This window comes from Lygodium microphyllum, chromosome 10, assembly GCF_053477565.2.
Source record: "Lygodium microphyllum isolate KBCC chromosome 10, Lygodium_microphyllum_v1.1.10, whole genome shotgun sequence".
Lineage (NCBI taxonomy): Eukaryota > Viridiplantae > Streptophyta > Polypodiopsida > Schizaeales > Lygodiaceae > Lygodium > Lygodium microphyllum.
Window position 1 is genome coordinate 36,780,600 of NC_141144.1, and position 14,968 is coordinate 36,795,567.

The following is a 14,968-nucleotide window of genomic DNA, read 5'->3' on the forward strand; positions in this document are numbered from 1 at the left end:
CACACACACACACACACACACACACACACACACACACACACACACACACACACACACACACACACACACACACACACACACACACACACACACACACACACACACACGATATTAATTTAAAATTTGTATATATACAATAGTTATTATAATTTAATAATCCAAAAATACCGTTTCGCATCTTTGCGGGCAAGTTGATGTGCCATGGCAACATGTCGTTGCCTCTCACACTCTAAACCCTTTGATTTATACTCCTCCTTTCTACCTTCGATCAACGTAGGCTTTGCCTATGGGATAGACCATGAGGGAATGTAGCCATTCATTATGGGGTGGGCATTCTCGTGTGGACACACAACTATTCTATTGCGATCGGAGATGTTTTTGCACATGATCTTTGGTGTGGACATGTGCCCCCCCACCCCGTGACCTTTTGCTAATAATAGTAAGAGTTTATGTTTCCTTTCAATATTGTAGCTCAAAAGAAGAGTCATGTGGATATAACCTAGTTTTTCATATAACTTTATCGTTAATAAATATTTTGTTTCCTTTCAATATTCTAGCTTAAAAGAAGAGCCATGTGGACATAACCTAGTTTTTTCATATAAGTAACTCATGCACCATGTTGACTTCATATAATGGGATGTATAAACATTGTGGCAACTTAAGTTTTGAAGAAGTATTGTGTGTAACCCCCTCTCCTCTCTAAGCCTCATTGATCATAATGTTGAATGCATGCTTAGCATAGAAATAATGACAAAATATTTTAAAATATTGATGACTACCTTTAAGGCTTATGGATAATGATTTAATCACCTTTAAAGGATGTTGAGGTACTTTTTGTACTTCCTCTATGCTTACAGATAGATAAGGGATTTAATCAAGTGAAGAGTCCTTTAAGCTACTTTGTCTTACAAGTTGCAGTTTGTTTGGATTATTATGTAGATGCTTATAAATCAAGCATTAAACAATAAAAAGAGCAACAAATCTTTACTCTTCGAAGACGTGCCAATTTTACATGAGGACTAAACTCCTATGATTTACAAGTAACCCATAGTTTACTCAAAGATATGTATTCTTTTGATGAAGGAATGCACATTTAGCTTAAACTAGCAATTGGTAAAAGAAATGTTATTTTAATTCATTGCCTTGAAGTTTCAAAATGAGAGTAGTTAAGTTAGGATACAAGATCTCAAGAGTATCAATAATGGAAACTTAAAAATGATAAGTAAGACCTCATGATGATGCATCAATAGGAAAGAAACTCTTTTACTCTATGGTTCTATAAAGAGCATCACAACTGAATATTGCAAGTTCATGTGCATGTGTGAGTTCATTGTGTTTTAATTATCTTTCTATTGTTACTTAACAAAAGGATCACGCATCTAACAATAAACCAATGTGCCCCATTTGCCTCAATCATGACATTTGATTCTACATGTCTTTCCTCATTTTTTTGAAATGTCATCTCTAATTAATAATTTTACTTTTGACCCCACATCTAGCAACTTGGTTCAATTAAACTCAAAAGGCTTTGTTTGAAGTTGCATAACTTACAAATCTAAATTTACATTATGCAAATAAAGATCATTTAGAGAAATGTATTTGGTTTCTACAAGATCTTACAAGGACGAAATGCAAACCATGCCACTTAATGAGGTTGTTAATCATAGTGGTAGCAGTAGCAAGCGAGTGTTTGTTTGCATAACCTAGTTGAGTTGCTAGTGATAGCACAAGAGGATATGTCATAATAAGGCTAGAGGCTTAGTGGTGTAAGAAAATCAAAGGTATGAAAAGAATCTCTTGACTTTATGGTAGAAAAAGTTTTAGATAGCTTAGGATACAAGCACAAAGCTCCATAAGTCAAATGGTTTTCAAAAATATCTAACATTACAAAATCTTTGTCAAGCACGAACAAACATAGAAGAGATAAAATTTCAAACTTAAGTGTTTGTGAAGCAAGGAATCTTAAACTAGTAATTGCCATTGGATTATGGTTTAAATGCAAACATGGCTTTGAAAACAAGCATCTAGGTTGTAACTTCATAATATGTACGAATGTGTTTTCTTAACTATAAGAAAAGCAACAAAAGAGAGCCACTAGAATGACTTGAGCGTAAATAAAGATGGAAACAAGCTCTCAAAAGTTAGGAATTATGTTGTTTCAAGAGAGAAATAGAAAAGAGGTGTGTTAATGGGTACCAAGAGATCAATGTACATGTCTCCAAAAATATGGGATCTTGACTACAAACGTGCTTAACGTGTAATGTATTATCCTCTTTTTCTATCAAAAGTGAAGAACAGAGTCACTTGACCCAACACCTTTGCAATGATACCCAAATTCAAGGTTCCTAATAATACATACTAGTGACCATTGTACTCCATGGAATATTATAATTGAGCAGCATGGGAAGGCCACAAAGTGCTTAACCACTAGAAAACTGCATAGATATAAAATCTAGTCTAGTAGAGTAGTAAATCACGAACCTATCGAGTCTTCATACATGCCTTTCCTAGTGTCCACACAAGAAGGGAACATATATAAGTGGTGCATGTTGATCATATACTCCTAATCTCATGTATAAAGCATGTGCACATTTATGAAGAGATGTATACCAAATTACAAGTTAAATTGTGAGCCTTAAAATGACATGAGTCAATAAGTAGGACCTTGTATTTTGCTCCAAAATCTTTCCTAAAGCATGTATAGGGATATTATCTATAGAGTTGGAATAAGTAAGAAGAAAACTTTAGAGAGTTATCTCTACAAGCCCATTGTGGAATCCCCATTTTTTTGAAAAAGTAGTATCCTTTACACCTTGCATAGAAAAGTTCATTCCAAGGTAAAGTTGTGACAAGGGTTAATCTATTGTGAACAACTGTGATTTGACTTTTCATAGTAAGTAAAGATTAACTCTCTCACAACTAGACCAAGCCTCCTTTGTACATATGTTAAAAGCCCTTGCTCTTAAACTTCTCTAACAATTGACGAGCACCTACTTTAGTCACTACTCAAAAAATGGCATCTATAAAACTCAATTAACAATTGACATGCCAAAAAAAATCACATCCTTTAGTCACCACTACAAAAAAATGGCATTCAATATAGTTTTACTAGTCGGAATTTTTAAAAACTCAATAAAATTTTGTCATGCCATTAGATTCTAGGGGAAAACCTTAAGTATGTTAGTGAATTATTGCATTTCAATGAAATAACAACTTCAAAAAGCTTGTCCTTTTATTTTCTGAGAAAAAGATCATATGAAAGAAACCGTTTAATTTCATTGGTCATAAGAAAGCACAATAAACCCTTCTAAAACTATGCTTTGATTAAACTTTCAATGATAATGGATAATTCATCTTTTGCTTTCCTCCCACCATAGGCAAGTTGTCGTACATGAATCCTTTCAATTCTCACTCAATGCAAGTTGCTTAGATTATACGCTTATTATGTTGAGACTACTTGCACTTAAATAAGCTTCACTTTTATGTCTTTTGAGCATTTTCTTTTTCCAATATCAAGTTATGAAAACCAAAATCCAAAACTGAGAGATAAAAGAGAAAAGGTTCTTCTTTTCTTATGCGATGATGTCATGCATGTCTCATACATAGGGAATGCTTACCATGAGCAGCATCATATTTTGTATATTGATAAGTGGACTTTTTACAAAAGGTAGCTTTCCCTTATTGGCTTCGAATCAGGTCATGGTTGCATAATGTGGGGAGTTCTCATGCTCGTTGGGCATTTCGCTTCACAACTACCAACTTATTTTGTAATAGCATTTGGATTCAAACATTGTGATGGATAAAGAGAACAACCATTCAATTGTGCCTAAGGACATGCAAACAAACATGCCACCATCTTCATTGCACACACACTTGCATTTCCTTTTTTTTTTTTTTTTTTTTTTTTTGCTTGCTTACCACTTAGCATATTTCATTATTAAGTGCACTCTCAAGCATGTTGTTCAGGCAACGAAGCATTGTCTATGAGTGGAAAAATTTGACATGTATAGTGTATAGCTATATTAATTTATAATAATGGAGGTCTAAAAGAGTTTGACTCCAACTTTTTAATTTCCTCGTATTTGCTTCCGAATACAAACACACGAGTTCACATGTTGCACATGCACACATGAATACATGCATGCGTGCACACATAGCCCCGTGTACATGCACATGTGCATGTGCATGTGCATGCACACACACAAAAGAAGAGTTATTCATGCATGCATGCATGCATACTTGCATATGTAGAATGGTTGCATACATACACACACACACAAAGGTAGGATGCTTTTGATCATAAATGAATAGGGGATGCTAGCTACTTTAAACAAAAAGGTTGTATATGTGTTTTTGCCAAAAAAAATTGCACTTAAGTTATTTAGCTAGACTATTAATACCCATAATGAAACATGAAGGATAATGTTTTGGATGCATCATTCCCAAAGTCATAGCCTAACCTCATGACTATCTCATAGAAGCATGAATTATGTTGATTAGTGGGATAAATAGTTTCAATTCAAAACTGTAGAAAATTGGTGTGATATACATGTTAGTAAAGTGGCCTAAAATTTAGTGAGCCCTTACTTATTTAATAACCTAGTTGATACCACTTTCAAGATAATTCTATGCATATTAGTAAACCTAGTGGCATCACTTTCAAATTACCAATTTGGATAGGATCACTCTCTCCACTTTTGATGTAATCTAAGCCTTAGAGATGCAAATATCTTTTGCCAAGTTGAGGTTCAAACTTGAGACCATCTCATTCCCACTCCTAGGCTTATCCAGCACTACACTCTAGATGAAGCACCCATCACCTTCAACGATGTGCCAACATGGACCACTTGGTTTCACAAGGTACCCTAGAAATGGTCCTACAAATTTCTAATAACGTGGAAAAGATCCTTGATCACGGATCCAATACGTTGGGCCAGTAAATGCCCCATTGCATATAGTGATGTGGGCAACTTAGTGGTAGCACTTGTGCCATAACCATAAGTTTATGGGTACAAGTCACATACCATGATGCCACCAATACAGATGCCTAAATTTTCGTGGTGTTGCTTACAATGGATGTAACTCTTGGCCTTCTTTGGTGAATAGATTTACATTGCACTTGCTCTTCCTCCTAGCTAAGTTACATATGTTGCAATTTGCTCTAATAATCTTAAATCCTTAATGAACTCATTGGATCGTGTATGAACACTCCAAGGGTGTGGTGTGCATGAGTTATTGGTACAAGTTGTTTTAAAGATTCAATATTCAAAGATACAATGTGCTTGCGTATCAAAATCATAGCAAGTACTAAAAGTGTAGATTGAGCATGGAGGTAGCATGGCTTCTTTGCACACATGCGCATTCCAATGAAGAAAAACATAGTGATTTGCGCAATCAATACACATCAATGCATTAGTATCATATTCTAACAAGGAATGCTATCACTTCTATTAGGCCTATAACACAATAATCAATCTTCTAGGTGATGCAATATACCTTGTTTTGATATGATCCTTACCATATATTTGACATGGACGTGCACTATGTATCCTGTTTAGATACGATTGTATCATACATGACATTGACATGCACCGTACATCTTTTGTTTAGATATGACCATATGATATACCTATAGTGTGACATTGTACAATTAGATATGATCTCACCATATAATTTAGATTGATGTGTACTTTACGGAGATATGCATAGGCTCATAGACTTCCATAATTGATGGATGCAATTCACCTCACATTAGTATATTGAGGACAAGCTTACACAAGCTTAAGTGAATGCATCCATGCCTCTTGTTATGTGGTTGATTTTGTTGATCATGCTTTGGCAGTGCCCATGAGATGTGTGTGATTGCCATGTGAACTTTGTGCCCATTTGTGCGATAGTGGGGAAAGGGGCCCCTTTCCATAAACAACTCATAACATGCACTAAAATGGAAGCCCAAGAAGCATAGAAATGCATGCAATGAAGGTGACTTCTATATAGACAACTCATAGCATTGCACTACAATGGAGGCCAACAAGAGCAATTTAGAAATAAGGGGATTATGCATGCACTGAAATCAAAGGGAAGCCAAGGATCTGCTTAGAGTTTTAATGCCTTTGCATGGAAGCTTGGTAGTCCTGTTTGCATACCTTTGTCTGCTGCCATGTTGTGGGTCGGCTTCTTCAATGGCGGCCATATCGATGTGGGTGCGATCAGTAAGACTAAAAGCTCTGCTATTCAGAACTGGCTTCTTCTTCTTCAATTATTCTCCTTTTCGTGAGTTTGATGCTGATGCTTCTTCTCGAATGACTCTTCATTGTTTGTCTGTCTATGGGCATGAATCACCTCTGATTGCTGCAGAGAGCATGATAAATTAAGGATCTCCGGCCCGCTGCTTTATTCCTATCATGAATGCCTTCGTCTGGTTTTCCAGGTATTCTCATTTCTATAGTTTTCGCTTGTCTTGAATTGATCCATAGCTAAGACAATTAATCATGTCAGAGATTATTTTGGCCAATCTTACTCAATTTTGTGCCTATGTATCGAGGTCCCCTATCTATCCGATATTTGCACAATTAATCACATCAGAGCTTAGTTTTTCCAATCTTACTCAATTTTGTGCCTATGTATTGAGGTCCCTTATCTATCCTGTATTTGCATGAGACAGTATCTATAGCTACCACAAGAAGTTTTTGACATTTTCCCATGTGGGGAAAGGGGTTGTTTTCCCTTGCTTTTCCCTATAGTGTTCAACATCGTGAGCCTCTACCCAAGAGGCACCACATACCTAGCTAGGTGCGGTTCGGGGCAGGGGGCTGCTGGCCCTCGCAACCCCTTGCCCCCAAGCGCAGCTAGCAAGGTGTGTGGTCCCTCCCTCACTTGCAGAAGCTCATGATATTGCCATAATTGAGAATGTGGGAATTATAGTGGGAATTTGTCTAAAACTCCTTGTGTATGTATCTAGGTCCCATGTCTATCCTGTATTTGCACGAGACAGTATCCTGTCATGCATGCCCACAGCGGCATAATTGTGAACTTCCTGGCTGGTCAGTTTAATGCCATCAAAAGAATGCCATTTTTGCAACTTTGAGGAGGGCCATTGCACTCATTGGTGATGAAAATGGCAACTTGAAGAAGGCCATAGCATCTAGTAGTGATGTCTTTTGGACAGCTCGAGGAATGTGGTAATGACACTTTACTGATGACTTTGAACAGCTTGAGGACTGCCATAAAAGCAACTGTGGAAGGCCTTATCAACCAGTAGTGATGTCTTTTGGACAGCTCAAGTCTTTGAACAGAAGGATCAATAGACTGCTATTTATCAATCATTGCACACATCTGACTGAAAAATCTCTTACTTCTTGCAGCTTCTAAACCAGCAAAAGGCCTTCTCCAAAATCAACAGAGCCTCCCCTCCAAAGTGATGTGTTGGGGCTCCCTAGTCCCTGAAGGTGCGTGTGGAGCAATCCCCACAATCTCGAGCTTCACATTATGCAAAAACTAAAAGTTTATGAGAATTCAGCAGCAGCAGATGAACGTCCCATCTCGAGGCACAAAAAGAAGAGACAAGTGGAACTAGATCCCACCACTGGCCATGCTGCACACCATGAAAGCAGCTTCGATGCTTTTCCAAATGAGCTTTTGATCTGTATCCTGGTGGCTTTGGGTTCAACTACAACATCACCTGCCGATCTTGTCAATGCCATGCTCGTGTACGACTCCATTTGTTAAAGATAGTAGTGCTTACCACTGATCAAATGCAGATGCACAAGGTTCCTTTGATCAGCCACAAACACCAACTCCATTTTCTGCATTTTTTGCTTGCTGCAGCAGCCGACGATTCCATGAGTCTGCGACTAGTCCTTTGGTGTTGGGTAGAGTGGGAATTCCTGCACTTGCAGTCAAAGCATCTGCTTGGTGTGAGGGGGCACAAAAGTTTCTGATACGGTGTGCTGAAGCTGGGAACTTGGAGGCCTGCTACATACTTGGCATGGTGAGTATCTCTAGTTCACCTTTTGCACAGCTTCTTTTATATACAGCCTTTTGTATTGAGTCCTCCTTTGTACCAATGGTTAAGGTGGTTCTTCTTGTCAGCTCATCCTCCTTTGTGTTACAGTAAGCTCAAACTGTCTTATCTTGTGCTAGATGTGTTAGCTTTGTGATTTACATATCCACAAAATAAGACCTTATTTCTGTTTCTGCTTTCAGGCTAGTTAGGATAAAGAGAAGCTTATATTGCCAGCAAGCATTTTTTAGGCTTGGCTTGGGTTGATGAGATGTAATATTTTACATAGTCTACATTTTGTTTGGGGTTTTTTGATATTGTATTCCAAGCAGCAAGATCTTATTGAGGGCAGTTTTGATTAATTTGGATGTAGATCCGGTTTTATTGCCTTCGTGATAGATGTGGAGGTGCCGCCTTACTCACAAGAGCAGCCTTGTCATCTCATGCTCTTGCTTTACACTCTCTGGCCATCATTCACTTTAATGGTAGTGGAGGCAGCAAAAAAGATAAAAGAGCAGGAGCTCAACTTTCTGCTCGGGCTGCCTCGCTTGGGCATGTAGATGCCATGCGTGAGCTCGGACATTGCTTACAAGATGGGTATGGTGTCCAGAAGGATGTGTTGAAAGGAAGGCGCATCTTGCTGAAATCCAATGCTATTGAGGCTGCAGCAGCAGTGAACATGGATCCTCGTGCCTTCATGGAGAATGTGCTCCAGTCGGTACGCTTTGGAGGCAGCCAGCTCCATGTGACACATGCTGACGATGGGCTGTCAGACCAGCTAGTCACAAAGTCCTGTTCAACTCATCCTCTTTTGAGTGATTATGGATGCAGTTTGCCATTTGCCAAAATTCATGTCTCAAACAAATTCCTTGTGGAGTGGTTTGCTTTACATCCTCCTGTAGGCATGCTTCTTTGCTCTTACATGAATTGTGGCAGATCCGAGTCACGAAAGCATGAATTTCGAAAGTGTTCTGCATGTGGTTCAGCAATTTACTGCTCAAGAGCTTGCCAAGCTTTGGATTGGAAATTGCAGCACAAACATACATGTACTCTTGCAACGGGGTAGAGAGAGACAGGATTACAATGATGAGGCTCGACAGGACGACAAAACCGCGTAGTTCAAACCATTTCAACAAATGCTTCTTTCCTGCACATTTCATTTGTTTACAGGGCCATCTTCAGTTGGCCTCATGCTGAACAAGAAAGTTGTGTGGAGAAGTTGCATAAATCAACGAGCTTATGAATCAGTACGTTAGGATTTCTAACAACCATTAAATTGAATGCTTATAGCCAGTATAGGATTGAATTGCCTGCAGGAAGTGATGCTCTTCAGGATGAATATTCAGTGGTAAGCCAAGACGTGACAGTGGGTCCTGTGGGTCACAAATTCAGCTGGAGATTGGGGCTGCATATGTGATATGAAGCTGCATATATGTACTGACACTGAACAAGAGGGAAAGCTTACAGCCAAGAGTGATTATTAATATAGCTATGAGGGGTTGCTTGGTGAGCGTCAACTTTGAGAAACTAGCACCTTGACTCTGTCCTGAGCTGTAGAATCTTTTGATATACTGATTGTTATTGTTGCTGAGCTGAGACTACTAACTTCTGTTTTCTCTGTGCGAGAAGGCTTCCTGCAGGAAGCTCTCTAAGCTCTGCAGGCAGTGTCACATGGCTATACCCCTTCTTGATCATCAGAGCTTTGCAATAACAGGTCCAGGAATTATCTATGACTACACTGGAATGTGAAAGAAAAGATATTATAAAACAGTTAGATCTGGTTGTAACCATGATAATGGTGCGACAATTCTTCGCAAGGGTGATATTGGGGATAAGTTCATAATTTACATGTGGGATTAAAAAAACAAACCAAGTGGGATCACAAATATTCCAAAAAGAATTGAAAAGACTATGAGAATATATGCATCTCCAAAAGGATATGTTGAAGATGATGGCAAATAGCAGCAGTGCATTAGGCAATAAAAAAGGTGGCATTCATACTGTCTGTATGAAACAATGTTTTTGATGCTCTTTCACAGTTGCAAATCATCAGGAAAGCTGCCCTTTCCCATTAATGGTAGAGTTGCTCCATAGTGCAAGCTTCATATAATCATTCTTCATTCTCTAAGCGATTAGAGAGGTGTAGGAACTCCTGTTAGATTTTTTTTGTCTTAATGACTTTGATGGACTCTTAATGTTAAGAGTCACCCATAGAAAACTTTTCGATTTTCGAGGGACTAATGTTAAAAGAGTCATCAGTAGAAAACATTTCAATTTTGACCATTTCAAACTTTCAGTGCAGAAGGTAAAAACAAATGTGCGTGAGAAGCAAGTGTGCCCAATAACACTCCAACACAAGAAAATGATATTTGTTCTAGTATAGCAGTCAATCAAAGAGAGCATAAAAAGAAAATCCATGATGGCAATACCACAATTATAAATCTAAGGCTTGGATTAACTTAGAGGCAAGCCACCCCTTCCTTGGCTATGCAAGCATTCCAAAGTGAAGAGAGGCAAATGACCAAAAATGATCACAATTAGTTGATACAATATGTTTAGCTAGCTCAGCCAATTGTTCAACTAGATGTGCCTTACGCTAAGAAGCAAGATTAAAAAATAAAGGCCCTCCAAAAATATGCATGCAATGCAATATGGCACCGAGCATTCTCGTGCTACTACAAATTCCAAATATATATGTAGACACATCCTCCATGTTTATAACGTATTATTTGAGACACATCACCCATGTTTATTATATATCATTGTTTCTTATATAAACACTAAAAGCAACCATTTCTTTGATATTTTCTTTATCTTTTCACACTTTTGAAAATTGTACATGGTTTATTTTATGTCTTTTTAAAATGATACTTCTTTTTCCATTAATTTATGGCACACAACCAAGTAACAAATATTTTAAAACCAAACATGAAGAGAAATAAATAAGGAATTGAACTTGCTTGATTTATTATTAGAATTGCATATAGATGATCACTTTGTGGCTACATCAAGATTTCTTAAAGATGGAATCAACATTGTTACCAAGCCATGAATACACTCTCCTTCACTCCATGATCCATTATAAGCATGCTCTTTTAGCCTCATCCCTCTCTTCTCTCACAAACTCATCTATAGAGATGCAACATATGAGGGTAATGTAATGAATGAAGCTGAGAGGAGAGAGGAGAAAGAACGAGAGAGAGAGAGAGAGAGAGAGAGAGAGAGAGAGAGAGAGAGAGAGAGAGAGAGAGACTAGAAAAAGAGAGAGGAAGATAGAAAAGAGGGGAGAAAGAAGAAGGAAGCCATGGAAGTTGAAGATGAAGGTGAAGAGTATGTTCTTGATAATAACTGGTTGTCCTAAACTGGGACTCTTACACCTTATATACCTGGTCAGTGTGATTGGATGTCTAACCCCTAGTTTCTATGTATTTCATTCATTACAATCCATCCCCACCCTAAAGGTTTTTGCCTTATAAAACGAAGAGAATTGGGAGGGAGTGATGGATGGGCTTTGGGAGTGGGGTGTTGTTAGACTTCAAGCTCATCTTTCTGTCTTTGGTATGACTATATCCGACACTTGAGTTGTTCAACTGTACTACATGATGCGGACATTAAATAAGTCAGTGCTTAGGACTTAGTTGTTTTGGTGTGAATGGTCCTTATGACCTTAGGTTGTAAACAATCATTTGAGTTATGGGAAAAATATACATAATGGAATATACGTGAGAGAGCAAATGGCTTCTCACTATGTGCTAGCTCCAACCTCTCTCTCTCACTTTTAATATGGTATTAGAGCCATGAATGGGCTCTTTGGAGGATGGCATTGGTGGAGCAGACCTTGAAGCTTCAAGACAAAGTATGTCCCTTGAAGAAGTAGGCTGCCATTGACCTCATGTGAAAGGTATGCATTTTAGTTTGAGTCTCTAGAACTGTCAGAGCTTGTTGGGGTTGCTCAAGGGATCAAGAACATGTATTAGAGCCTATGTATGATGTCATTCATGCTCAGCACGAGCAGCAAAATACAGACGTGGAGCTGGAATTTTTGCACCTATTTTTTATGGGAATGATTGGATAGCTTAAGTCATCCAATGGTGCGCTCTATTGCTCATGAAGGAAGAGCAATGCTATGTAAAGCTTAGAGAAGCTTGTTTGAGCATGGTAAAGTGGATGCTAATCTTCATAACCAGCAGGTTTGAGGTAAAAATATCTTCAGATAGATCACGCATTTGGGGCTAATTGCTACCTACACTTTGTTGGTCTAACCCAAGGCATAGGAAGGGTGGATAGTGCTCTACTGCTTGATGAATCACTTGTCAAGGGGTATGCAAGAACCCATGGTATTGATGCTTTGTCTTGAGCTTATTTTTGAGCTACATGGTTATGTATAGATCTGAAAATAGGGACCACACCTGTTGCTAAACTTTCAAGAAAACATACTCTTGAAGTTTGGAAGCTATCTAACATGTACAATGAACTCTTTTGAAGCATAGGCATACTTGGTAAGGTACAAGTGCTATCTCTCATGCTTTTGAGCTTGGATTTGGAGTGCCAAATGCTCAAATTTTAAAGGGAATAACAGGCTGAAAGAAGTTTCCAGCACTACAACAGGGTACTGATTGGTCCACAAATGCCTTTGGAACGATGCATATGATCATCAAGAATGCTTGGTAGTCTATGCAACACCCATGTACGCCTGGACATGACCAAAAGGGATTAAAACTTTAGTTCTAGAATGCATTTACAAATCTCAAAATTATAGGTTGAAATTGGAAATTGAATGTATAACACTTATCACTTGAAGGTTAAAGCGTTTTGACATTCACTTGTACTCGTAAGGCTTGAGTCATGCCATTGGAGCTATAGGTGTGTTGTGGGATACTGTGAGCATTAAATGCCCAAAGTTTGGGCTGATGTATTGCTGGTTATGTAGTAAATGCAATCTATATATGCAGGCTGCAATAGCTAGGTGATTGCCAAGTGTCAGGAGGTGTATATATCATTGTTTTTCAGGCTCAAATATGTCTGAGCACATAGAGTGCTGAAAACTATCATAAACAGTTGCAGATTGAAACTGAATTGTTAGGAAGATTTTTGGCTTGCAGGTAGTCAGGAAGAACATACGACATGGCAAATGCTGACAAGATAGACAATATTACCCAGATTGTGGGGGAGAAATTGGACAGTCATAATTATGCCATATGGAAGTTCTGCATGGAGAACTTCTTAATTGGGAAATGATATTGGGAGTTGGTGACTCGAGCAGAAGCCGAACCTGAGCTCCTAGAGAGACCTAGAGCTGATCAAAGACGATTACACCGAGCTTGGATAGAAAGAGCTCGCAGGATGTTGCATTGGCTGTCTCTATGTATATCAGATGCCATGGTAATGCATATAATGAACTGCAACTCTCCTAAGGATACGTGGGACATTTTGATCAAGTACTATGGCACCACTATAAGTACCAGGAAGATACAGTTAAAGCAGAAATTTAATAATATGGAGAGAAATAGCATGTCTATACAGGACTATGTGACATAGATCAAGACCATTGCAGATCGGTTGGCATCTGTTGGTACTCCAGTTGAAGATGAAGATATGGTTGCTGTGACTCTGAATGGCTTGGGTCCAGAGTACAAGTCTTTTGATACTTCTATGTCTGTGCGGGCTGAAATGCCTGATTTCAATGAACTAGTTGCATTGCTTATCCATGAGGAGGTTAAACTTGGCTTGGCTACAGGGTCAAGCACTTCCAAAAGCAAGGATGTAGTCTTTTATTCCAATCAACGCGGTCGTGGCAGCCGTGGTAGAGGCTATGGTTCTGGCAGAGGAGGCCATCAAAATGCATCCTATGGCAATAACAACCAGCAGGTATCGAATGCAAGAGGTGGTGGAAACTTTAGAGGCAGGGGGAGATCTAGCCCTAGAGGCAGAGGCTCCTAGCACCAGCAGCGTCTATCTGACAATCTGAATAAGGATAAGGATTGTCATTATTGTGAAAAGTATGGTCATATTGCCAAGGACTGTTGGAAGAAGCTGGGCAATCAGAAGGGCAAACAACATGGACATTTTGCTATGTCCAGTCAGGAAGATGATGCTTTAGGAAATAGATTATTTGTCATGCAATATGTGAAAGATAGGGCTGCTAAAAAATCCACTGATGATGCAATATGGTACATTGATTCAGGGGCATCAAACTACATGACCCCTCACGGTGATTGGTTTATTGATATGGTAGCTGAAAGACATGGCTATGTATGCACAGGTGATGACATGCAGCATAGCATTGAGCATAAAGGCAAAGTGCCTCTTGTAGTTCATGATGGCAGAAAGAAAAATTTGCATGATGTACTGCATGTCCCATTGATAACGAATAACTTACTGCTAGTCAGTCAGAGATGATAGAGCAAAACTTGTAGGTTAGATCAATAAGCATGGTTGCTTTATTGAAGAGTTTGGAAATGGATGCAAGTTGATTGCTCGCGGTCACAGGAATGGCAGAATGTTTACTCTTGATGCCACTTTGCCAAAGCTAAATTCAGCTATGTTTGCCCATGGTTCTGGCACTGTCAGAGATTTGGAAATTTGGCATAAGAGAGTGGGACATGTGAATTTGGAGAGGTTGCAAATTATGCAAAAAAACAGCTTGTTACAGGTTTACCCAAGTTCCAATACACAGACATTGATCATGTATGCGATGCTTGCCAGTTTGGTAAGCAGTCGAGGTTGCCATTTGTCAGGCACGCAAGGCAGAGTACACGCCTGTTGCAGTTAGTGCACTCTGATGTCTGGGGGTCAGCCCATAATGCATCTATGGGAGGCTCAAAGTACTATGTGACATCTATTGATTATTACAGTCGCTATACTTAGGTGTATATTCTACAGAAAAAGGATGAGGTGTTTGTTGTTTTTCAGCAGTTTAAAAAGTAGGTTGAAAAGGAATTTGACTGCTATATCTCTTGCTTGAGA

General features: G+C 38.8%; 1 protein-coding gene across 17 annotated transcripts; it reads left to right on the top strand.

Annotated features, from left to right (window-relative positions):
* The first annotated feature begins 5,773 nt into the window (after nt 1–5,773).
* LOC148029877 (F-box protein At1g67340-like) lies at nt 5,774–10,003 on the top strand. Of its 17 annotated transcripts, none has more exons than XM_087686186.1 (7): nt 5,782–6,212; nt 6,358–6,430; nt 7,213–7,257; nt 7,365–7,448; nt 7,520–7,709; nt 7,828–7,990; nt 8,376–10,003. In XM_087686186.1, the coding sequence occupies exons 4-7, from the start codon at nt 7,421–7,423 to the stop codon at nt 9,066–9,068; spliced, it is 1,074 nt and encodes a 357-aa protein (XP_087542312.1). In that variant the 5' UTR covers nt 5,782–6,212; nt 6,358–6,430; nt 7,213–7,257; nt 7,365–7,420; the 3' UTR covers nt 9,069–10,003. The 17 variants fall into 17 exon arrangements, with proteins under 17 accessions (XP_087542304.1, XP_087542299.1, XP_087542298.1 ...); XM_087686188.1 differs by having other exon boundaries at nt 7,523–7,709; XM_087686178.1 differs by lacking the exon at nt 7,213–7,257 and having other exon boundaries at nt 5,774–6,212; nt 7,831–7,990.
* Nucleotides 10,004–14,968: the final 4,965 nt, after the last annotated feature.